Source organism: Dendropsophus ebraccatus, chromosome 4, assembly GCF_027789765.1.
Source record: "Dendropsophus ebraccatus isolate aDenEbr1 chromosome 4, aDenEbr1.pat, whole genome shotgun sequence".
NCBI classification, from domain to species: Eukaryota; Metazoa; Chordata; class Amphibia; order Anura; family Hylidae; genus Dendropsophus; species Dendropsophus ebraccatus.
Genome location: NC_091457.1, coordinates 11,363,456 through 11,390,714, shown reverse-complemented (window position 1 = coordinate 11,390,714; position 27,259 = coordinate 11,363,456). Strand labels below are relative to the sequence as shown.

General features: G+C 43.9%; 1 protein-coding gene across 1 annotated transcript in view; it reads left to right on the top strand.

Moving 5' to 3' along the window:
- The first annotated feature begins 16,554 nt into the window (after positions 1–16,554).
- Positions 16,555–27,259, top strand: part of SLC22A18 (solute carrier family 22 member 18) — a 37,079-nt gene continuing 26,374 nt past the window's right edge. The window contains exons 1-3 of the mRNA XM_069965136.1: positions 16,555–16,746; positions 17,377–17,474; positions 22,939–23,084. Coding sequence (XP_069821237.1) covers positions 16,636–16,746; positions 17,377–17,474; positions 22,939–23,084 — 355 coding nt within the window. The 5' untranslated portion in view covers positions 16,555–16,635. The remainder of the gene's footprint in view (positions 16,747–17,376; positions 17,475–22,938; positions 23,085–27,259) is intronic.

The following is a 27,259-nucleotide window of genomic DNA, read 5'->3' as shown; positions in this document are numbered from 1 at the left end:
ACAATTTGGTTTTTATAACGATCAGCATTTAGACAAATAAATCGTTAGAAAATTTGTAAAAAAAATCGTTATTGCGATCGTTTTTAAGATCGCTTAAGCCCATCTCACACATAGGGTGAATCTTTGAAAGACTGTTTACACAAATCGATCTGCGAATTTTTAGCGAACGACAAATGACGATTTAAGAACATTGAAAGATCAAAATGAACAATTTCTCGCTCAAATGCGATCGTTATTGCGAAAATTCCAACGATAATGGTTCCATGTAAATGCAGCATATCTGCTATCATCTATCATCTCACGCCCTGATACCCCCGGCCTATAGCCCTGTATTCACCCTCCCCTCCCCCAGTACTGCTGTACATAGATTTATTGGCACTGTCATACATGGTTTTCCCACTTTCTTGCTCCTCCAAGGCCATTTTATGATGTTCTTTAGGATAAGAAGAACTTTGATTGCTGTCGCTGTCATAAAACGCGTCTCCCCATTCTTCTGGTGCGGCCATATGGCGGAGCCAACATCCATTTTATTCACTCGCAACATGTCCCAGAGTCGGGAACAATCGGATCTGTGTTTGGCTTCTATTATTGATGCAAATAGGCTGCAGGATGATGAAGTGGGAGCTGGATGTGCCTGCCGCAGCCATATGTCTACTGGCCCTGGTGGCTAGTACTGTGGCTGGCGCTCTGGGCAGATGTCCTCGTAGCTCGGAGCCAATGGGGGGACAGGCAGGAAAGGCCATTAAATATTAACGTAGTCCTTGTAATTCCTGTCTATTGTACCAGCCAGGCTCCGTGTGGACACAGGCAAATCCCCTCTGTAAGCCGGTGCGGGATTATTAGCGGAAGCCTGGCCATCAGGTTTATATAGGACAAAGCCCACAGGAAGCTCCACTACAACTCCCACCATCCCCTCTAGCTGCTGGGACCGGAAGGGTTGTCATAGTCACATGGGCTATGTTCATGTATGGCCATTATAGCACCAACATAGGGTGTCACCCAGCTATGCTGTAGCTGATATGTTAAGTTTAGTAGCCAGAGATATGTAACTCGGATGTTCTATTCAGCAGTCTGGGAAAGCTGGGTAATAGGAGTTATAATGGCATACATAATATATATTATAATGGTTGACATGATATCAGAGAGGGGAATATAGAGTGAGCTCACTACAGCTGTCACCTGCCTGCAGTGATTGCGACCAGAGATAACGCCTATCCCAGCCACTTAATCACAAGTCTTCCCGTACTTATCAGCTGCTGTATGTCCTGCAGGAAGTGGTGTATTCTTTCCTGTCTCTTTGCTGCCACCTCTGTCCATGTCAGGAACTGTCCAGAGCAGCAGAGGTTTTCTATGGGGATTTGCTGCTGCCCTGGACAGTTCCTGACATGGACAGAGGGGGCAGCAGAGAGCACTGTTTCAGACTGAAAAGAATACACCACTTCCTGCAGGACATACAGCAGCTGATAAGTACCGGATCACTGGAGATTTTTTTTTAAATAGGAGTAAATTACAAATCTCTGGCACTTTCTGGCACCAGTTGATTTGAAATACATTTTTTGTAGGGTGAACTACAGGACATACAACAGCTGATAAGTACTGGAAGACTGGAGATTATTAAAAAAAATAAAAAAGTAAATTACAAATCTTTATAACTTCCTGACACTAGAAAAAAAAATCTGCTGGAGTACCATCTTAACAAAAAGTGGACAATCCTTTGAAGAAGGTGATACAAGGGGACAATGGCTTATATTATTATAATACACAATATAATATAATCAGCTGCTGAATGTTCTTCTACGTAGCTCTTCAGCTGTTGTGCAACTACAACTCCCAGCATGCCTTTCAAGCAGCCCTGTATGTGGATATGTAATGCTTCAGCTTTTATGCAGCTACAACTCCCAGCATGCCTGTCCCTAGCTGCCCTGAATAACAAGACTCACTTGTAGTGCTCCAGAAGTTGGGCACTTGGGCATGCTAGGAGTTGTAGTTGCACAACAGCTGTCTTGCTGCAGGTTGTGGGATAGGATACCCCCCTTGTTGGCTGCACCAGACCTTCCAGTGTTCATGTGTCCGGCTATTGTCTTGTGGTCGCCCCCTGGGCTATCATTAGCCTGTCAGCTATAGAACAGGGACAGAGACTGATAGAGGCAATCCACCCGCCAGGGATAATGGCTGACACCCTTTCACTACATATTGATCCGGGGACGGGACACCAGCACTCGGATGCTCTGGTGCCATCTGCCAGCCCCGTCACTGATCAATCATCTAGTGGAAGTATTGATCAGCTACACATGGATCACATGAGGAGAGAAATCCTATCCATGCCCTTTTAAGATGGAAAACTCCAATTATAATCCAGCTTTCCTGGGCTCCAGAATGGTCAATAGTATTACTATAGACCAGGAAAGCTGGATCTCCCGGTATTGATGGAATGGTCACAGTTTCAGATTCTGCACCTTTGTTAGGGTCCTATTTCACGGAGCGATTTTTAACGATTAACGACTACAATAAATGATCGCAATTGAGATTGTTTATCGTTAACCTAAAACCGTTCACAATATTACACAGAACAATGGTCAATAGTTATGGTCGTTACTACGATTGTTATTGCGATCGTTACTCTGATCGTTTACTCCTTCTGATCCCAGCAAAACAATGGACAATGTGCAATTACACTGAACGATTAGTGAAAAAATGCGGAACTTGAGCGAACGAATGTGGAATTACAGCAAACGATTAACGATAATTTTAGGTTCAGATCTTAATCAAGGATCAACGATATACGAACGATTTTTCGATCGTTGCCTGCAATTACACAGAACGATTATAATTTTAATTCGAACGTTATAACGATTTTTCGCACCATAATTGTCCTGTGTAGTGCTGCGTTTACACGGAGCGATAATTCGCCTAATCCATTGTTTAACGATTTTGAAGCAACGTTTTGGTTTTTATAACAATCAGCATTTAGACGAATACATTGTTAGAAAAATCGTTAGAAAATTCGTAAGAAGAATCGTTATCGCGATTGTTTTTTAAGATCGCTTAAGCCCATCTTTCACATAGGGTGAATCTTTGAAAGACTACACAAAGCGATCTGCGAATTTTTTGTGAACGACGAATGACGATTTGAGAACATATTGAAAGATCAAAATGAACGATTTCTCGCTCGTCGCTTGATCGTTTACTGTGCTTACATGGAGCGATTATCGCTCAAATGCGATCGTTATCGCGAAAATTCGACCAATAATCGGACATACTGGGAGTTGTAGTTTCACAGCAGCAGATTGTCAGGACATGTTGGAAGTTATAGTTGTAACAACAGCTGGAGACTGAGACCATGCTTGGTTTTGTAATTGTGCAAGTACGGTAGGCTTGCTGGGGATAGTAGTTCTGCAACAGCGGGCGACAGTCAGACTATGCAGACTTTCATGGCAGGATGATAGTTGTAGTTGAGTAAGAAGTCCAAACTAAATTCTTAAAGGGGTATTCCACACAAACATAACTTCTGATGTGTTGCTGCCCAACAATTCCTTCCATACTTGTTATTATCTATCCAGTGTCCTTCCCCCAGTTCCCAGCTGCTGCTTTCTGCTGAACACACAAAAATCTGTGTGTGAGCCTTTCTCTCTGCCTCCCCCCCTTCTGAGACCGCTGATGTAAACTATCCCTATCTGCAGTTCCTATCTGCAACTTGGATTGATCACAGTGAGTTCATGAGCAACTTGACCTCAGAATAACCCTCCCAGCATTACAAAGAAGCTACAATGTTGTTTGACCGTCTCAGAAGGGAGGGGGGAGGAGGGGTAGACAGAGAGAAAAGCTCACACACAGATTTTGGTGTCTTCAATAGAAAGCAGCAGCTCAGAACTGGGGGAAGGAGACTGAATAGACAATAACAAGTACGGAAGGAATTGTTAGTCTCACCATGGGCAGCAACATATAAAAAGCTATGTTTGAGCAGAATACCCTGTAAGGAATAATGGTTCTGCAATGGCTGAAGGCTGTCAGGGCATTCTGGTAGTTGTTGTCATAGTCCAAAAGCTGGACATGGTCATATGTGTGCTGGGAGCTGTATTAGGGCATGCTGAGAGTTGTAGTTTCAGCTGGGAACTGTCTATGTATGCTGAGGATTAGTATGTCTTCAACTGATGTAGACTGCCAGGGCTTAAAGGGGTTATCCAGCGCTACAAAAACATGGCCACTTTTCTCCCTCTCTTGTCTCCAGTTTGGGTGGGGTTTGGAACTCAGTTCCATTGAAGTAAACGCAGCTTAATTGCAAACCACACCTGAACTAGAGACAAGAGAGGGGGGAAAGTGGCCATCTGGAACTGTCTGGGCTTGCTGAAAGTTGTAGTTCTGCAAACAGTCAGGGTGTATTTTTTTCAATATCTTGAGACAATTGGGGCATGCTGGGAGTTGTAGTTTCATAGTAGCTGGGGACTGCCAAATGTCTGCTGAGAAGTGAATTCCCAAATATCTCAAGACAATTGAAGCAAGCTGAGAGTTGTAGTTTCACTACAGCTAGAGGGTATATACAGCACAGTAGTAGTAGAGTCAGTGCACCACCATCTCCCATCCTGTACTGTATAAGACTGCTGGAGGGTATATACAGCACAGTAGTAGTACAGTCAGTGCACCACCATCTCCCATCCTGTACTGTATAAGATTGCTGGAGTGCATATACAGTACAGTAGTAGTACAGTCAGTGCACCACCATCTCCCATCCTGTACTGTATAAGACTGCTGGAGTGCATATTCAGCACAGTAGTAGTACAGTCAGTCCACCACCATCTCCCATCCTGTACTGTATAAGACTGCTGGAGAGCATATACAGTACAGTAGTAGTACAGTCAGTGCACCACCATCTCCCATCCTGTACTGTACTGTATAAGACTGCTGGAGTGCATATACAGTACTGTAGTAGTACAGGCAGTGCACCACCATCTCCCATCCTGTACTGTACTGTATAAGACTGCTGGAGTGCATATACTGCAGTGTCCCAGAACAGCCCTTCTCATGCTCGTACTTTTATTATAACCTGTTCTGTTCTGGAAAGCTATGGTCCACTGCAAACTGCGTGTATTGTGTCACCCTTCTCAGTATTCAGGTCTGTTATTCCATTTGTTTATTGCATGTATATTCAGGTATCAGTGTCTAATGGTATTATGTCGCCTCCTAGTGTTCAAGTATGGTACTTCTCATGTATATTTCTCTGTATATGCCTAATGGTGTGATGATGCAATGGCTGGATGTCATGTGACTGTGCCCTGCTTCCATGGTAACACCAATGGTCATCGAGCTTTTGGCTGGGGTTACCATGTGACTTCCTATGCTACCTCAGTCTTGTCCTCCACCTTCAGGAGGCAAGTTGACAGTCTATTCCCTACCATCAAGGGAATAGGTTGTGTGTCTGTCCTCTCTCCCTGCTAAGAGAGAGACCTGCGTGTGCTCTGCTGCTCCGGTCCACTGGCTGTGTTCCTGTCTCAAGTCTCAAGATTCTCATCTGGGTGTCGATTCTTCAGTCATTCCTCTCATCATCTTCTCTAATCATCAACAGCAAGTATTTCATTCAAGTCTCATTCCACCCAGCATCTCATCCTCAGTATCACTACTACTCCCATCATTCAGCACGCTACTCTCACAGCCTATTGCAGCATCACCCATTATTCTGCTTTATTCAAGTCTGCCTTATACCCGGTTGCATCCGGAGAGACTGTTGCTACTGGTTACCACCGTTACAATAAATATACAACTACCGTTGTTTCTGAACCTTGGCATTGGTGTGATCATTGGTGCCCTGACTAAGGACAACGAAGAATCGCACGCCCAGTATTCCCGCATGGTCAGGAGCCCGGTTTCCAGCTGTATCACCCTCGTGCCTACACCGTGACAACCCTATATCCTACAGCTGCCCCGGTTCCTGCCTGTTAGCACCATCTATACTGCGGAGTGGCCCCTAGTGGCCAGGGCATAGCAGCACAGTAGTAGTACAGTCAGTGCACCACCATCTCCCATCCTGTACTGTACTGTATAAGACTGCTGGAGAGCATATACAGTACAGTAGTAGTACAGTCAGTGCACCACCATCTCCCATCCTGTACTGTACTGTATAAGATTGCTGGAGTGCATATACAGTACAGTAGTAGTACAGTCAGTGCACCACCATCTCCCATCCTGTACTGTATAAGACTGCTGGAGTGCATATACAGTACAGTAGTAGTACAGTCAGTGCACCACCATCTCCCATCCTGTACTGTATAAGATTGCTGGAGTGTATATCCAGTACAGTAGTAGTACAGGCAGTGTACCACCACCATGCTGGACGTTGTATATTTTTCTCTACATATGGGAAACTAAGGCTTGCTGGGAGTTATGATATTGTAGTACCATATCATCAGAGCATGCTGAGAATTGTAGTTCCACAACAGCTGGAGACTGTCTGAGTACGCTGGGAGTTGGGAGTATAATACCGCACGTTTCGTCCTCCCCGGATTCTATAGATCATTTAAGGTGAATTGAGTGGTGTCTGCCCAGACGGGAAGAGCCACACAGCACAGCGTGCGAGCCGCTCACAAAGGTGCCCCAGCCTCTTCCCTCAGTGCTGCGCGCTCCGCACTCCCGGCTCACATGCAGCAACTCAATTAGGAAAAAAGAGGGAAATTAGCATTTTTTTGGCCATCTGGCATAAGGGGTAAGAGGCTGACAAAGGAGCCGGGAGACGAGTGTGCCATCTCCTTGACCTGCACAAGAGGCTTTGTCAGCAAATTAAAGCATCCTAGACCCCCATGAGCCCACCATACTGTGTGCCCACAATGCCAGCCTCCAGCAATGGGGTCCACAGGCAGCCGCCAGCCCCGGCACTATGGGAACAGAACAGACGTATACAACATGACAACACCAATGGCCACATAGTATTATAGCAATTCTTGTATATAGGAACAGTATTATAGTAGTTATATTCCTGTATATAGGAGCAGTATTATAGTAGTTATATTCCTGTATATAGGAGCAGTATTATAGTAGTTATATTCTTGTATATAGGGGGCAGTATTATAGTAGCTATATTCTTGTATATAGGGGCAGTATTATAGTAGTTATATTCTTGTATATAGGAGCAGTATTATAGTAGTTATATTCCTGTATATAGGAGCAGTATTATAGTAGTTATATTCCTGTATATAGGAGCAGTATTATAGTAGTTATATTCTTGTATATAGGGGGCAGTATTATAGTAGCTATATTCTTGTATATAGGGGCAGTATTATAGTAGTTATATTCTTGTATATAGGAGCAGTATTATAGTAGTTATATTCCTGTATATAGGAGCAGTATTATAGTAGTTATATTCTTGTATATAGGAGCAGTATTATAGTAGTTATATTCCTGTATATAGGAGCAGTATTATAGTAGTTATGATGGAGCTGGAGAGTGCAGTCGGCACTGTCAGAAACGCTAGCAATAAAAGGACGTATAATGGAACGGACCAGCCTGAAATGCTTGTACTAGTGGTGCTCCCAGACAAAGAAAATAAGGGGTTTGCAATGCGGTAATAAGAGAAAGTAGAGACTGGGGCACTCACCGATGTATCCAAGCTGTAGACTTTAATGCCGATATCTACAAGTCCATGGTGGAGGGAGGACAGATGGAGTAGCGGGCGCCTATACCCCGGAACGACGTTTCACGCCCACTCGGCGCTTCTTCCTGCCGGCAGGAAGAAGCGCCGAGTGGGCGTGAAACGTCGTTCCGGGGTATAGGCGCCCGCTACTCCATCTGTCCTCCCTCCACCATGGACTTGTAGATATCGGCATTAAAGTCTACAGCTTGGATACATCGGTGAGTGCCCCAGTCTCTACTTTCTCTTATTACCGCATTATAGTAGTTATATTCCTGTATATAGGGGCAGTATTATAGTGGTTATATTTCTGTATATAGGGGGCAGTATTATAGTAGTTATATTCCTGTATATAGGAGCAGTATTATAGTGGTTATGCGGTTCAGGGAAGAAACAGAGTGCTGCACCTCACACCTATGGCTGATACTAGTGCCCCTAGGCTAAATAAAAAACACATCAGAATTTTGTGTATGAATTGATCAAGCCACACTGCCCCATGTACCTCGTGCCGGTATCTGATACACATGGGTCCCTACACTAAGTCCACACCGTGCCAGTCAGTGGCCACCAACCCCGCAGGCGTGCACAGCCAGGGAACGGGGGCCATGGGACAGCCCTGCGACCCCCATGCCACAGGACCAGACCCAAAAACACCACACCAGAACCCGGCCAGCACCGCCGGCGAAAGAGGGTCGCCCCCAAGCAGCACAAGTCTGGATAAGATATAGTGGTTATATTCCTGTATATAGGGGGCAGTATTATAGTAGCTATATCCCTGTATATGTGAGCAGTATTATAGTAGTTATATTCCTGTATATAGGGGCAGTATTATAGTATTGTATAGTATAGTAGTTATAATTGCACATATTAGGTTATTATGGGAGTCATTCTTATGTCTATTTAATATAGCTTTTTTATTTTTAATCTCTATATCACTTATTTCAAGAATTACAGAAATAATACTAAATTCGGAATTTATAATATTCTTTTTTTTTTAGAATGAAAAATCTTAAGTGAAATAAAAGGAAAAAAAACAACTCCTGTCTATTTCCATCCTGGATAAAGGTGCTGGGTACATTACATATGATGAACACTGACAATCCCAAGCCACAGAATGTAATAATGTTTGGCAATGAATCAGACAAAGGAGAACACTTGTCCCCCATCCCCCTCCCATGTGATGCAGGAAGGTCATATCTGAAAAGCTGCCAGACCCAAAGATTAAATTCTATGGATTCCCTTTTGCTGTGATCTCAGGGTGGTGAATGCAGATAAGCTTTATTACCCCTGGGGTTTCCTAGCAATGGTTGCTCCATTGTTGTCGGCTTTTTTATGGATCCCTCTTGTGGGCCCAGGTGTCTTGCAGTCGATGATTTCCTCGCTGAGTCTGTAGTAGCCATTGTGTGTTCACAGACAGAAGGACAAGCCAAGAAAAAGGGCACACTTCCCCTTTAAATTAGACTTTATATAAAGCAGCCTGCTATAACACTGTGAGTCATAGAAGCGCCCTCAATCTGGGATGAATTACAGCAGCAGCAACCCAAATAGAGAAGGATCCCTTTTATTTCATATATTGCAGAACACCCTATGTAAAATGTAGATTGATTACAAAGTGCGTCTGCCTAGGGTGGACTCATCACATCCATACATTACACAGACAATCCGCTAATTTCAATGCGCTCAGTGTAGTACCGCATTTCTCCTGTGGTGGCGCTGTGGAGAGATTGGTTTCCCTATAGACTGATTACAGCTGATTACTGAAGATCTCAGCCGCAGGACACACCATGATAACTTTACTGTCAGAAACCACACACTGTTATAGTCGATTATCGTTTAAAAATGTGTGATATCGATCGGAATTTAGCCATTATCTGCCCTTGTAAATGCAGCTAGCAATCAAATGACGAGCGATAAATCATGTGTTTTTTTTTAAACTAAAGCTATATAAGCTATATAGCTATAAAGCTATATAACATTGTACTACAACTTTATTAAGGAATTGTTTTTTTTTTTACATTTTTACATTGCGTGGCAGCAATAAGGGGCGACATGACCTCTCGGCTGCCAACAATGGTTGAGGCAGAAACTGCAGGGCTGCATAATCTCTGGTCCCAGCACAGGTACATATCACTAATGCTGCTGCACACAGATACTGAGTCTCCCCTGATGTCTATATAATACATGTTACCATTAGAATAGTCATTACACTGGGGGAGCTGTCTGTGTCACTAGTGCTGCAGCTTCCCCTGATGTCTATATAATACATTTTACCATTAGAATAGTCATTACACTGGGGGAGATGTCTGTGTCACTAGTGCTGCAGCCTCTCCTGATGTCTATATATTACATGTTAGTATTAGAATAGACATTACACTGGGGGGAGCTGTCTGTGTCACTAGTGCTGCAGCCTCCCCTGATGTCTATATAATACATTTTACCATTAGAATAGTCATTACACTGGGGGAGATGTCTGTGTCACTAGTGCTGCAGCCTCTCCTGATGTCTATATATTACATGTTAGTATTAGAATAGACATTACACAGGGGGGAGCTGTCTGTGTCACTAGTGCTGCAGCCTCCCATAATGTCTATTTATTACATGTTACCATTAGAATAGACATTACATTGGGGGTGAGTTGTCTGTGTCAGTAGTGCTGCAGCCTCCCCTGATGTCTATATATTACATGTTACCATTAGCATAGACATTACACTGGGGGGAGCTGTCTGTATCACTAGTGCTGCAGCCTCCCCTGAGTCTATTTATTAAATGTTACCATTAGAATAGACATTACACTGGGGGAAGCTGTCTGTGTCACTAGTGCTGCAGCCTCCCCTGAGTCTATTTATTAAATGTTACCATTAGAATAGACATTACACTGGGGGAAGCTGTCTGTGTCAGTAGTTCTTGCAGCCTCCCCTTATATTTATATAGTACATGTTACCCAGTGCCAATTTTAGGTTTTCTGCTGCCTGAGGCGAAACCTGAAATGGTGCCTCCTATTGAAAATCATAAGTAAGTAAGGCGTGTGTGCAGAAAACCTGCAGCTTTAATAAAAACATACACACAATCCAGCTCCACCATAAATCACTCTGCTCCAGAACTACCTAAAATTTCCAAGTTTCCAATTCCACCAGTGTGTAACCAATTCTCCCATCTTTATTGCCCCTGACATACACAGGAGTCAGTACATAGTGCCTGCTCCTGGTGATCTTATTCATGGTCACACGACCATTACACCTCGTATAGGGGCAGTGATCACTTGCAGTTATGTGTGACACATATAACAACACCTGCAGAGTGTCTGCCGTCCTGACTTCCTAGCATTCTACGTGTGTGTCCAGCTATAATCCAGAGGTCATGGGGTCAATGAAGTCGGTGGCATGTAACTGACAGTATAATTTATGGCCGCCTCACAAAGCTTCTGCCCTGAGCAATAAACTTGTTTGGCCGCATGGCAGAAGTGACCCTATTGCTACCATTACAATAGACATTACACTGGGGGAAGCTGTCTATGTAAGTAGCAGCCAAGGCACAGTGTAGTGGAGAGAGCAGGTATAACTGTCAATCACCATTCACTCTGCTACACTGTGCGATGACTGCAACACTGCTGGCACAGACAGCTTCCCCCAGTGTAATGTGTATTCTGATGGTAACATGTATTATACAGACATCAGGGGAGGCTGCAGTACTAGTGACACAGACAGCTTCCCCCAGTGTACTGTCTATTCTAATGGTAACAAGTATTTTATAGACATCAGGGGAGGCTGCAGCATTAGTGACACAGACAGATCCCCCCAGTGTAATGTCTATTCTAATGGTAACATGTATTATATAGACATCAGGGGAGACTGCAGTGCTACTGACACATACAGCTTCCCCAGTGTACTGTCTATTCTAATGGTAACATGTATTATATAGACAACAGCGGAGGCTGCAGCACTAGTGACACAGACAGCTTTCCCCAGTGTAATGTGTATTCTAGTGGTAACATGTATTGTATAGACATCAGGGAAGGCTACAGCACTACTGACATGGATAGCTTCCCAAGTGTAGTGTCTATTCTAATACTAAGATGTATTATATAGATATGGGGGGAGGGTATGGGGGGCTGCAGCATTAGGGACACAGACAGCTTCCCCCAGTGTAATGTCTATTCTAATGGTACCATGTAATATATAGACATCAGGAGAGGCTGCAGCACTAGTGACACAGACAGCTTCCCCCAGTGTAATGTACATTCTAATGATAACATGTATTATATAGACATGAGGGAAATCTGTTGCACTAGTGGTATGTAACTGTGCTAGGACCAGGGCTTGAGCAGCCCTGCAGCTCTTGACACAGCCAGTGGCAACAGAGGGGCCCTGTCACTTAATCTAAAATGTAAAGAAGAATAAATATATAACATTTTCTTTAACCCCTTAAGGAGACATGCTGTACCCGTCGCGCTGCGACCCCGCACTGTATCCTCCCACTCCCGGCTGCTTTATGAAGCTGGAGACCCTGGGTATTAGCGGCTGCGGGCAGATCGCTGCACCCACGAATTAGTCATTTAAATGCAGCGGTCAAAACTAAAAGCTGCATTTAAAAGTTTTTAAAAAGAAACGTCATTGGTGGTTCAATAGCGGTGATCAGGCTGTCCCATATGTGATCGGGGAAGCCTGATTATCGTTACCTGTTTGGACGGTACTCAGCGTCATCCCGGCTGGCTCACAGATCGATTGGTAATGGCTGCAGCCGCCCTTACAATAGATCTGCAAAAAAATGGCTGTAATGTATATAGACTACATTGATTTCTATCAGAAATCAGGGTAGTGTATAATGTTGCCCCCTGTTGGAGCAAAAAGAGTAATGTAATGTAAAATTAAAAGTCTGACTTACCCCCTCTTCCCATTTTATAATTAAAAATAAATAAATAAACATATTTGGTGTTGCCGTGTGCGTAATCGCCCAAACTATTAAATTATCACAATTATTCTGAACCCGCACGATAAACAGTGAATGCGCAAAAAAAAAAAAATCACACAGCTCCATAGACAAAAGGATAAAAGTGTAATAAGGATGGGAATAAAGCAATTTTTAGAACATTTTTTTTTTAAAGGTTTTAATTTTTTAAAAGCAGTAAAATAAAAGTTATGCTAGTTACATATCGTTGTAATCGTACTGACTTGAGGAACATGTATAACATGTCAGTTTTACCCCAGGACTAACTGTGTAAGCACAACCCCAATCCCCCCTCAAATTTAAAGAAATGTATTTCATTTTCAATTTCATGGCCCAAATAATTTCGGTTTTGCAGCATATTTTATGGAAAAATTAAAGTCTTTCATTGCAAAGTACTATTAGTGGCGCAAAAAATATGGGCTCATGTGGGCCTGTAGGTGAGAAAATGCAAGTGCTATGGCCTTTTAAAAAAATGAAAGTGCGAAAATTAAAATTGGTTCGGTCCTTAAGGGGTTAATTAAAAATAATATTTGCTGGATCGCCCCTTTCTATTGTTGTATAACAGCCTTTTGAATACACTTTTTTGTTGTTGTAAGAAATGCACCTTCCGATACCGATACATCCGAGCCATGTTTGCACGCTTAGCTCCACACAATCACACTGGTGTCTGTACTGCAGCGACATCTAGTGGCAAAATGACATAATGCAGGCGAGCAGCTGGTTGTGGTTTTTAACCCCTTGAGAAATAGGCTATTTTGGGTCTTTGGGGGAAATATTGTTCTCTTCATAGCATTCCAAGAGCCATAACTTCCATATTTTTCCATTGACTTTGCCATATACGGGCTCAGTTTATTTGGGATGAATTCTATTTTTTATTGCTTTACATTCTGCCATTATTTTATTGTATTATTTATAATGAATAAATTCCATTCTCTGTTATTTATTGCATTCTATACTTACCCTCCTCGCTCCCCCACCACTGCTGTTGTTACTATGTTGGTCCAGGCATATGGATATTATTATTATTATTATTATTACTATTATTATTATTATTATTATTATTATTATTATTATTATTATTATTATTATTATACTTGTATATTATTATATTTATTCACTTTAACCAATTTTTTTTTTTAATATGTGCAATTTTGTGATTATTTCCATAATACACTGTACACATGGCCCCTTCACTTATGGGCTTCCCCATCCTCAATGACCATTCAAGTGTCAAAAGTATTACATGGTGGATGGTATTACAACTTAGCTCCATTCACTTCAATACAATGAAACTAAGCACAAACTGAGGACTTTGCTGTTTGAGGACTAGCACTGTTTGTTGAACAGCCATTGGGCAACTCTTTTCAAGAGGTACTTCAGCAAAAAATAAAAATAAAAATCTTTCAAATCATCTGTTGGCAGAAAGTTATATAGATTTGTAATTTACTTTCATTATAAAACCTCCAGTCTTCCAATACTTATTAGCTGCTGTATGTCCTGCAGGAAGTGGTATATTCTTTCCAGTCTGACACAGTGTTCTCTGCTTCCAACTCTGTCCATGTCAGGAACTGTCCAGGGCAGTAGCAAATCCCCATAAAAAAATCTCTTCTGCTCTCCAGACTGGAAAGAAAACCACTTCCTGCAGGACATACAGCAGCTTATAAGTACTGGAAGAATGGAGATTTTTTAATAGAAGCAAATTACAAATCTTTATACCTTTCTGGCACCAGATGATTTGAAAGATTTATTTATTTGTTTATTTATTTTGCAGAACTACCACTGGGAAGGAACATGGATCTTGCAATACCACACTCAACCTGAGGACAAGAGTGGCACTATTTTGGGAGGAAAGCAACATTGTTTTTCTTCAGGTCAGTGTAGAAAACAATAGTCCTGACAGTGTCCTGATTCCTCAGTTTTTATGTATTTTGTCGCTCCCCTGGAGGAAGGGCTTGGGTCCCGCCAGAAAAACAACAACCAAACACAAAAAACCTGTTGGATCATATTCCATTGTGATAGCATATCATTAAGAAATACCATCCCATCATGAGTGGTCGGGTTCTCACCTTTTGATCCCCCTCCCCAATCATTCATAGAAGATTTCACTTCAGTATCCACGTCATTGAAATACTGATGTAAATCAAAAGTTTCTGCTTCGAATCCATTGAGATAAAAATATAATAATAATAATAATAATAATAATAATAATAATAATAATAATAATAATAATAATAATAAATACATAAATAAATAAATAACAACTAATAATAATATAAATGATAATAAATAAATAACAAATAAAGAATAATAATAAACAATAATAATGATATTATTATTAATAATAATAAATACATAAATAAATAACAACTAATAATAATATAAATAATAATAAATAAATAACAATTAAAGAATAATCATATATAATAAACAATAATAATAATGATAATAATAATAGTAATAATAAATACATAAATAAATAACAACTAATAATAATATAAATAATAATAAATAACATATAAAGGATAATCATATATAATAAATAATAATATTAATAAATACATAAATAACAACTAATAATAATATAAATGATAATAAATAAATAACAAATAAAGAATAATAATAAACAATAATAATGATATTATTATTAATAATAATAATAAATACATAAATAAATAACAACTAATAATAATATAAATAATAATAATAAATAAATAACAAATAAAGAATAATCATATATAATAAACAATAATAATGATATTAATAATAATAATAGTAATAATAAATACATAAATAAATAACAACTAATAATAATAATAATAATAATAAAAATACATATAGAATAATCATAAATAATAATGTAATAATAATAATAATAATAATAATAATAATAATAATAATACGTTGTCTATATATCTCCACCAGCTACATGACTGATATGGTGGGATACATTGATGCACATTCTCTCTAATGTAATTACATACACATTGGGGTAAGTTGGTGCCACATTTGATCCCATGACTGTGCGCAGTAAATGGAAAAAAAAATAATTCATACCTTGAAGGGTTTATCCTGTGTCAATTTGTATCCAACATTAAATTTCAATTAGAACGCTAGAACATAAAATAATTTGCATTAATGTTCTCCTTATAGCGCCCCTAGCCTAACACTCATCCTATTCCAATGCCTTTTGCATAAATATTTCTGTGCAATGAGCTCCCCCTAGTGGTAGGTGCAGGTAACAGCTTATCCCAATGTGTCAGGAAGCAGGAGGAGTATCCAGTGCTGGAGGCAGGTTAGCTGTGATTATACTATCTAATGAGACTTTAATGTACTCAGCGTATCACATGTCCTGTATACAGTATTTACTGTGTGTTCTGCACAAACAGATGGGATCTGTATTTGCTGTAGATGACTCATTGGTCACATTGTTACCCTGCAATGCCGCATGAAATATTCGATATGGTCTCTGGGGCACCGACGACAATCCTTATAGCATCGAAGCCTTAGATCCGGGTTCTGGGGATTTGCCTCTCAATATAACCTTGGAATCAGTTTGTAAGGTTTGTCCAAAGCAGAGAACCCCTTTAATTAAAGGGGTTATCCAGGATTAGAAAAAAATGCAGCTACTTTCTTGCAAAAACAGCGCCACCCCTGTCCTCAGGTTGTATGTTGTATTCCAAATCAACTCCTTTCACGTCAATTGATCTGAGCTGCAATACTGCATCCAAACTGAGGACAGGAGTGGTGCTGTTTCTGGAGGAAAGTGGTCATGTTTTTCTAAGGGCTGCAAGCAAACCCTATGGGAGAATTGATCAAGATGGAGACCTATCCTTGTGATGGTGACTAAACTGTCCCCTAATGTCCCCTCTAATATACAGTCAGTCGTACTGTAGCCGAGGTGACACAGCTGCAGCAGTGAGGAAGGAAGAAAGGGTTAAGGATCCGCTGGGTAATCCTCTTCCTGAGGGCGGAGTCACCTCTGAACTTTGCACTAAATATACAGGAGTAAGAAGAGGTGATTGCCTTATGTATTGTAGTCATTGCCCAGCACACCGGCTGCCGCCTAATAACCAGCAATGGCCGCTGATCCAGGGGCCTCTACGTCACGGAGCCAGGTGATCAGGGTCACCTACCTACTGACTGCCATCGATGTCTCCTGTCTCTTCATGCAGTTTGCAGTGACACCGGTAAGCAGTGTGTGCAATGTATCTGGTGCAAGTAATTCTGCTCCCCCGCATGAGAATACAGCATATATATACACATATACTCCAGAGCTGCACTCACTATTCTGCTGGTGGGGTCACTGTGTACATACATTACATTACTGATCCTGAGTTACATCCTGTATTATACTCCAGAGCTGCACTTACTATTCTGCTGGTGGGGTCACTGTGTACATACATTACGGATCCTGAGTTACATCCTGTATTATGCTCAAGAGCTGCACTCACTATTCTGCTGGTGGGGTCACTGTGTACATACATTACATTACTGATCCTGAGTTACATCCTGTATTATACTCCAGAGCTGCACTCACTATTCTGCTGGTGAGGTCACTGTGTACATACATTACATTACTGATCCTGAGTTACATCCTGTATTATACTTCAGAGCTGCGCTCACTATTCTGCTGGTGGGGTCATTGTGTACATACATTACATTACTGATCCTGAGTTACATCCTGTATTATTCTCCAGAGCTGCACTCACCATTCTGCTGGTGGGGTCACTGTGTACATACATTGTAGTATATGTATCTTTCTATAGACTATATACCTCTTATACCATGTGTTATGGTGTCTATTCTCACCCCTGCAGTATCTGGCTAGGAACCTTGGCTTGGACACGGTTGGATTTGGCTACCTGCAGACAGTCTTTGGCATCCTCCAGCTTGTGGGCGGTCCTGTATTTGGCAGGTAAACAATAATAATATTTTTATATATTTTTTTACTTTATTGATCACTGGCCAAGTGCGATTATTTTATATGACTGACACAGCACAGAGTATTTCAGGAATGGCATGTTCTTGCAGGTGGCAGTGATCTGTCAGTCATGATAAGGACCTCCGCAGATATATATAAAGTCAATTTTTTTTCCAGCTTGATTATAAAAGCACTGTAAAGAAAAGATGAGATAACGCCGACGCATTTCACACACTTTGTTCTTAGTCAGGACACAGTGTAAAACCTGCAAGCACATCAACTAAATAGGCACCCAATAGAAATAATTGCAGATCCCAATCCGGAAACCCCCTCCATCATCACATCCCCCCCAATATTACATTGCTATATCTTTTTATGATGTTAAAAATTTCCCCAGAGTTTCCACAATAATACAAGGATCGTTCATGCGGCCTCGTGATTCATCTTGCCTAGTTAAGATCAGCACTTCTTTGCGTCTTTGTAAGGCCCCATATTCTGGTGAAATCTGTTTTTCTACATTTCTTTAAATGGCTGTGTTTGGTTACATATCAGAAGCACTCCTACATGCAGAACTAGACATTACACTGGGGAAGCTGTCTGTGTCACTAGTGCTGCAGCCTCCCCTAATATCTATATAATACAAGTTACCATTAGAATAGACATTACACTGGGGGTAGCTGTCTGTGTCACTAGTGCTGCAGTCTCCCCTGATGTCTGTATAATACAAATTACCATTAGAATAGACATTACACTGGGGGAGCTGTCTGTGTCACTAGTGTTGCAGCCTCCCCTAATATCTATATAATACAAGTTATCATTAGAATAGACATTACACTGGGGGAAGCTGTCTGTGTGACTAGTGCTGCAGTCTCCCCTGATGTCTATATAATACAAGTTACCATTAGCATAGACATTACACTGGGGGAAGCTGTCTGTGTCACTAGTGCTGCAGCCTCCCCTGATGTTTATATAATACTTATTACCATTAGAATAGACATTACACTGGGAGAAGCTGTCTATGCCAGTAGCACCGCAGCCACTACACAGTGTAACAGAGCGAGAAGGATAACTGTCAATCACTCCTCACTCAGTTACACTGTGCTACAACTGTAGTGCTTGCAACACAGACAGCTTCCCCAGCATAATGTCTATTCTAATGATAACATGTATTATATAGACATCAGGGGAAGCTGCAGAACTAGTGATACGGACAGCTTTGTCCAGTGTAATGTCTATTCTAATGATAACATGTATTATATAGACATCAGGGGAGGCTGCAGCACTGGTGACACAGACAGCTTCCCCCAGTGTAATGTCTATTCTAATGGTACAATATATTATATAGACATCAGGGGAGGCTGCAGCACTAGTTACACAGACAGCTTCCCCCAGTGTAATGTCTATTCTAATGGTAAAATATATTATATAGACATCAGGGGAGGCTGCAGCACTACTGACACAGACAGATCCCCCCAGTGTAATGACTATTATTATATAGACATCAGGGGAGGATGCAGCACTAGTGACACAGATAGCTTCCCCCAGTGTAATGTCTATTCTAATAGTAACATGTATTATATAGACATCATAGGAGGCTACAGCACTAGTGACACAGACAGCTCCCCCCAGTGTAATGACTATTCTAATGGTGACATGTATTATATAGACACCAGGGGAGGCTGCAGCACTACTGACATAGACAGCTTCTCCCAGTGTAATGTCTATTCTAATGGTAACTTGTATTATATATACATCAGGGGAGTCTCAGTATTTGTATGCAGCAGTATTAGTAATATGTAACTGTGCCAGGATAGCAAGAGGCAGTGTCACCCCCTACAGCTTACAGTCAAAGTAAAAAAGTCAAAATAATAATCATAAATATATATATATATATATATATGGACATTTTGTATATATAAAAAAAAAAAAAAAAAAAATATATATATATATATATATATATATATATATAACAAAATTGGATAACTTTATTGTGGAACTGTTAAAAGAAAAAAAAATCAAATTTCACTGTAATACCCCTTTAAGGAATTTAAAGGGGTGCGCTCTTGTAATATCAAGGGTTACAAACAAACATCTAGGAATCATTCACACTATTCACAACTATTCCAAATGGACATATTAAGCTACAACTCTGCAAGTCCAACTACAACCCCCAGCATGCCCTGACAGCTGGCAGCCTCGTTGTATCTCTGACCGGGGAGAAGTTATCAGGTCAGTGACTTCTGTCCCAGTATCTTATGTAAGGTGTCAGCGACCTCATCTGGTCCCAGGACTGCGGTAAATCATTTATAATCTCGTTTATAATGAGTTATTTAGCATCAAACAAGAGGAAACATTATTCCAGTGACCACTATATAGGATTACAGGACCACTCTATCAGATTATAGGACCACTATATAGGATTACAGGACCACTATATAGTATTACAGGACCACTCTATCAGATTATAGGACCACTATATAGGATTACAGGACCACTCTATCAGATTATAGGACCACTATATAGGATTATAGGACCACTATATAGGATTACAGGACCACTATATAGGATTATAGGACCACTATATAGGATTACAGCACCACTATATAGGATTACAGGACCACTATATAGGATTATAGGACCACTATATAGGATTACAGGACCACTATATAGGATTATAGGATCACTATATTGGATTATAGGACCACTATATAGGATTATAGGACCACTATTTAGGATTATAGGACCACTATATAGGATTATAGGACCACTATTTAGGATTATAGGACCACTATATAGGATTATAGGAACACTATATCTGATTAAAGCACCACTATAGAGGATTACAGGACCGCTATATAGGATTATAGGACCACTCTATCACATAATAGGACCACTATATAGGAGTATAAAACCACTATATCGGATTATAGGACCAGGGCTGGATTAAAGGGAGGGCACCCGGGGCACGTCACTTAGGGCCTCCACCACTTGGGGGCCCCCACCAGCCTGAACCCGGAAGCAGGGTTCTGAGTTTAGGCTGGTGGATCTGTAGTGAACTACAGCAACCCCCAGCTGAGCCCAACCGGTGGGGGGTGCGTGGGGGCCATGGGGCTGGTAGGGGTCGGGTGGGGCGATTAGTGCCCCGCATCCATGTCCCTGGCGGAGCATTCAGATCTTCTCCTGCAGGCTGCGCGCAATGAAATGACCTGGATGTGGCTGAACCCGTCCCCCTCCAGAAGAAAGCCACATCCAGGAGAAGCAGGTGAGGGAGCTCTGATCTCCAGGACTCTCCTGTGTGGCAGATCGGCGCACATCTTCTCCTGCATGCTCCGCCAGGTATTGCAAGAAGATGAAGAGAAATTACAGCGTTGAAACGGAGGATAGGTAGGAGGGCCGTTTATTTTTTTTACTTAGCACAGACCAGGGGCGTTTATCTGGGGGTCCCCTAGTGGCATCCTTGGGGGGGGATAACTACCATACTAGAGGTATCATCGGGGGGGGGGGGGCTGGGGGGGGAACTACCATACTAGGGGCATCCTTAGGGGGGGTCTGGGGGGGAACTACGATACTAGGGGCATCCGGGGGGGGGGGAATAACTACAATACTAGGGGCATCCTTGTTGGGGGGGAAGGATAGCTACTATACTAGAGGTTTCCTCAGGGGGGGGGGGCTGGGGGGGCACTATCATACTAGGGGCATCCGGGGGGGGGGGGGGGGTTATAACTACCATACTAGGGGCATCCTTAGGGGGGGTCTGGGGGGGAACTACCATACTAGGGGCATCCGGGGGGGGGGGGGATAACTACCATACTAGGGGCATCCTGGCAGTGGGGTAAGATACCACCTCAGGATGCCACTAGTATTGTAGTTAACCCCTCCACTGACAGAATGCCCCCTAGTATTGCATTGACACATCTTCTGCCAGAATTAACCCCTGCAGGATTATCCTGGCAGTAGAGTAGACAGAACTAGGGGCATCCTGGCAGTGGAGGGGTTAGCTACAATACTAGGTGCATGACTACAACAGTCGCGGTTCAGGGAAGAAACAGAGTGCTGCACATCACACTATGTCTTTCCCATTCTGTGAGAGCAGCAATGGTAAGTGTAATACCATATCCATACTTGTGTCGTTTGGGGGCAGCCTTCCCCGCCGGTGGTGCTGGCTGGGTTTTGGTGGCTTTTTGGGTCTGGTCCTGTGACATTGGGGTTGCAGGGCCGTTCCATGGCCTCCCTTCCCTGCACGTGCACGCTTTGCGGGGTTGGCGGTCGCTGACCGACACGGTGTGGAGTTAGCGTAGGGACCCGTGTGAACCAGAGGACCTGCGCGGTGGTACACGGGGCAATATGGCTTGATCAATTCATATACAGACACTCTGGTGTTGATTTTTAATATAGGCCTAGCGGCATTAGTATCAGCCATAGATGGGATGTGCAGCGGTTCCATTCTCTCCAGTTCGTGTATAACTACAACAGTATTTTTACTATATGGGGTCAGAGCAGGAGACATTATTACTATAGAGGGGCGCAGCGAGGGACTTTATTACTATATAGGACACAGCAGGAGGCATTATTACTATATGGGGGCACAGCAGGGGACATTATTACTACATGGAGGCACAGCAGTGGGCATTATTACTATATGGGGCACTGCAGGGGACATTATTACTATATGGAGGCACAGCAGGGGACATTATTACTATATGGGGGCACAGCAGGGGACATTATTACTATATGAAGGCACAGCAGGGGACATTATTACTATATGGAGGCACAGCAGGGGACATTATTACTATATGGGGGCACAGCAGGGGACATTATTACTATATGAAGGCACAGCAGGAGGCATTATTACTATACGGAGGGCACAGCAGGGGACATTATTACTATATGAAGGCACAGCAGGAGGCATTATTACTATACGGAGGGCACAGCAGGGGACATTATTACTATATGGGGGCACAACAGGGGACATTATTACTATATGAAGGCACAGCAGGAGGCATTATTACTATACGGAGGGCACAGCAGGGGACATTATTACTATATGGAGGCACAGCAGGAGACATTATTACTATATGGGGGCACAACAGGGGACATTATTACTATACGGGGCACAGCACCGACATTATTAATATTGGGGACACAGCAGGAGACCGTACATACAAGGGACAACCCACCTACTGTACCTACTGACTTTACTAGACATGACACCAAAAAGCATAATTACTACTGTTTGGAACCTTATTGGTGGGTAAAAAAGGAAGGAAGTTGCTGGAAAATTGCGGAGCCTAAGATGTTTGTCTGGCAGGTCTGATATTTGTCTGATCTAAGAAGACATCACCTGTGAGTCACTGTATGAAGTTTTTTTTGTATTTTGTAGAACAGCTAGTTTATAGTATTGGTTGTTTGTAGTCTTTAGTGTTTCCATAATTTACTACATCCTTCTACTTTCTTGTAGGTTTTCGGATCAGTATGGCCCTCGAGCTGCTCTCACACTTTCCTTCCTGTCTGCATCCATCTATTACCTGATCCTGGAATTCACCACCAACATCCCGCTCCTGTTCCTGTCCCGGCTTCCCTCTGTCTTCATGCACGGTCTGCCAGGTACTGAGCCAGAATACATAAAGAATTCACAAGCCTACCCCTTCATTCAGTAACATCATTGCAGGTAGGAAGATCTGAGACATGCAATACCACACACAACCTGAGGACATGGGTGGCGCTATTGGTATAATATGGTACAGCTTTAGACAGTTCCATTTGAAATGCCATCGGAAAATCCCATTTAAAGTGTCATACTGATGCGGGTGCAGCTTAGTGGGAAATTGCTCTCCAGCTGTTGCAAAACTACAACTCCCTTCATGCCTGGACAGCCAAAGCTTTAGCTTTGGCTGTCCAGGCATGATGGGAGTTGTACTTTTGCAACAGCTGAAGAGAAAAGCTGAAAAGAGTCGTGGATCCACTGAACCGTCACCAGCGTTGGCACAAACCATACCAGGGAGCGGAGTCTAAGGGGCCGCTGGTTTTCACCAGAGCCCGCCGCGGGATGGGCTTGCTGTGGCAGGCGACCCCGAGGTCGCTACCCCTGGCTTGGTTGCTAGTGATGGCAGGCGAGGCGTGGCAGGAGCAGTAGGCAGGAGTGCAGGCAGAGGTCTGTAGGCGTAATCGCAGGTGGCAGACAGTACTCAGGAACAATAGGAAGGCAGCGGACAGGGACTAGGGACCGGGACAGCGGGCAGGAACTAGGAATAAGGACTGAGGTCAGGAACAACATGGAGCTGGGCCAAACGCTATGGGAAGCAAGTAGAGGCTCCAACACCTGTGGTGGGGCAGGCTGGGATTTATAGGAGAATGTGTGTGCAGCAACCAATTAGGGGCGGATTGCCCCTTTAACTCTCAGACAGCCGGCGCGCGTGCGCCCTAGGAGACGGGGACGCGCGCGCCGGCCGGCACAGCGACGGACAGGAGCAGGGCGAGGTGAGGTTGAGGTGGCAGCAGCGCCGGGTCCCTGCATGTGGACACCGGCGGCTGCAGGACAGGGTGAGGGGGTGCGGCGGCGGTCCGGAGCGTGGGACGCCGCCGCAGCCCTGACAGTACCCCCCCCCCCCCCATTTGGCCTCCTCCTCTTTCTAGCCTGCAAGAATCCCTTGATAAGGTCCCGATCCAGGATATTAGACTCGGGTTCCCAGGATCTTTTCTCAGGACCAAAACCTCGCCAGTCCACTAGGAAGAAACGTCTTCCTCTGACAGTTTTCATCGCTAGGATGTCTTCAACAATGTATACGTCGTCAGAGACGTCTTGTGGAGCAGACAACGAAGATTTAATGGAGAATCGGTTGAGGACCACTGGCTTTAAGAGGGAAACATGGAAGGCGTTCGGGATCCGCATAGTAGGGGGTAGACGGAGTTTGTAGGTGACAGGGTTGATGCGTTTTAGCACCGAGAAAGGACCGAGGAATCGAGGACCCAACTTGTAGCACGGAATCTTAAATCGGACATATTTGGCCAGACTTTGTCACCAGGGAGAAAGTTTGTGGCAGGTCTCCTTTTCTTATCCGCCTGGTCCTTCATGCGGTCAGATGCCTTGCGCAAAGACTGTCGAGTCTGTTCCCAGATCGACTGCAGGTCAGACAACAATTCCTCCACGGCCGGGACCTCGGAGGATGGAGAGAGAGGCAGAGGAGGACGAGGGTGACGCCCATAGACCACATAGAAGGGTGACTTGCCTGTGGAACTCGAGTCCAGATGGTTGTAGGAAAACTCTGCCCATGGAAGTAGACTGGACCAGTTGTCTTGGCGAGCTGAGACAAAATGACGTAGATAGTTGCCCAGGATCTGGTTGACCCTCTCCACTTGCCCGTTGGTCTGGGGGTGATAGGCAGACGAGAAGTCCAACTTCACTTGGAGCTGTGAGCAGAGGGCACGGCAAAACTTTGAGAAAAATTGTGAGCCTCTGTCGGACACGATGTGAAGGGGAAGACCATGTAAGCGGAAGATGTGTTGAAAGAACAACTGGGCCAGACGGGGAGCAGATGGAAGTCCAGGAAGAGCCACAAAATGAGACATCTTGGAGAAGCGGTCAGTGACCACCCAAATGACTGTGTTTCCCGCATATAGAGGCAAGTCTGTGACAAAGTCCATGCCTATGTGGCACCAGGGACGGCTTGGAACTGGCAAGGGCTGTAATAGGCCGGCAGGCCTTAGTCGGGAGGTCTTGTTTTTGGCACAGATGGTACAGGAAGCCACAAAGTCCTTGACATCTTGGGAAAGGCTGGACCACCAGTAGTGGCGGGAGATCAATTGCCCGGTCTTTTGAGCTCCCGGATGCCCGGCCACCTAAGAGGAATGACCCCACTTCAAAATTGGTCTTCGAAGTGCCGGGCGCACATAGGTCTTTCTGGGAGGCACTCTCTGTAGAGTAGAGGTGGCGACTGGCACTAGGCGATCGGGAGGTATAATGTGGCGAGGGGACGTGGATTTGCGGATGAAACCCTTCTGTAAGTTCTCCCGGATGTAGGAGGACATGACCTCAGTCTCCGGTACGGAGAGAGGGTACACCCGACCTCGTGGAGGAGAAGTTCCAGGAAGGAGGTCTATGGGACAATCGTACGCCCGGTGAGGTGGTAGAGAGTCCGCCTCCTTGGCAGAGAACACATCAGCCAAGCCTTGGTACTTCGCAGGTAGGCCGGATAGAGGCTTGGCGGGGTCAGGTGACGACATAGAGTACTTGGGCTGAGGTGACTTCAGACATCGGTTGGAACAGTCCTGACCCCAACTGAGAATCTCCCTGGTTCTCTAGTCCAGCTTTAGGGGCAAGTAATTGCAGCCAAGGGAGTCCCAGGAGGATGGTGGAAGAAGAATGGGGCAGGACGTAGAAGGAGATCTTCTCCTGATGTGAAGTGCCCACCTGGAGGACTAGAGGTGCGGTCTGGTAGTGCACATGGTAGGTAAGAATCTCGCCCGTGACCGAGGAGATAGTCAGGGGTCTGGCTAGTTGGGTCACGGGTAGCCGCCATCTTTGGACCAATGCTTCTGCAATAAAACTGCCTACTGACCCAGAATCGAGAAAGGCAGTAGTCTGGTGATTTTGTCCCGTGGGTGCCTGGATGGAGACTGGCACAGACACCCTTGGAGAGGTGGCATTCACACCTAGGGAGGCGTCTCCCACCGGACCTAGGTGCAAGCGTTTCCCGGACGCTTGAGGACGTTGGGGACATCTCTGCCGGAAGTGAACAGAGCCACCGCAGTAGAGGCAGAGATTCAGCTCCAGACGACGAGTTCTCTCATTAGGCGTCAGACGAGCTCGTTCCACCTGCATAGGAACCTCACCAGAGCCCGCCGCAAGGCGGGATGGACTTGCTGCGGCAGGCGACCCCCAGGTAGCTACCCCTGGCTTGGTTGCCAGTGACGGCAGGCGAGGCGTGGCAGGAGCAGTAGGCAGGAGTGCAGGCAGTGGTCTGTAGGCGTAAACGCAGGTGGCAGGCAGTGCTCAGGAACAATAGGAAGGCAGCGGACAGGGACTAGGGACCGGGTAGTGAACAGGAACAAGGAACAAGGACTGAGGTCAGGAACAACAGGGAGCTGGGCCAAACGCTATGGGAAGTATGTAGAGGCTCCAACACCTGTAGTGGGGCAGGGCATGCTGGGATTTATAGGAGAATGTATGTGCAGCAACCAATTAGGGGCGGACTGTCCCTTTAGCTCTGAGACAGCCGGCACACGCACGCCCTAGGAGGGGGGGACGCGCGCGCCGGCTGGCACAGCCACGGACAGGAGCGGGGCAAGGTGAGGCGCCCCCAGGGGCTGAAGTGGCAGCAGCGCCGGGTCCCTGCATGTGGACACCGGCGGCTGCAGGACAGGGTGAGGGGGTGACAATCTACTGCTAGAGCCTGCCTACGGCAGAACCAGTGGCTCACCGATTACATAGATCAGTGCAATGCATATGTGTTGCATTGATCTGTATAAGCTTATGAATTCTTATAATCATTCTCTAGACTGTCTAAAAAGTATTTTTTTTTTAAAATAAGAAAAAGTTTCTAAAAATTAAAAAAAAAATACTTTCCCTAATTAAAATTCAAATGTGCCCTAGCCATACATCATCATTCTATGAAATGCGCAGTTAGAAAACCATGATGAAAAACAAAGGCAAGTTGCAGATTTTAACTATTTACACGACTATTTACAAAATTATAAAACAGCAAATGATACAATAACAGTAGAATCGAGTGGAATGTGCAGTGTCCAATGTGTCCACTAGATGGCGACATTGTACCATTAGT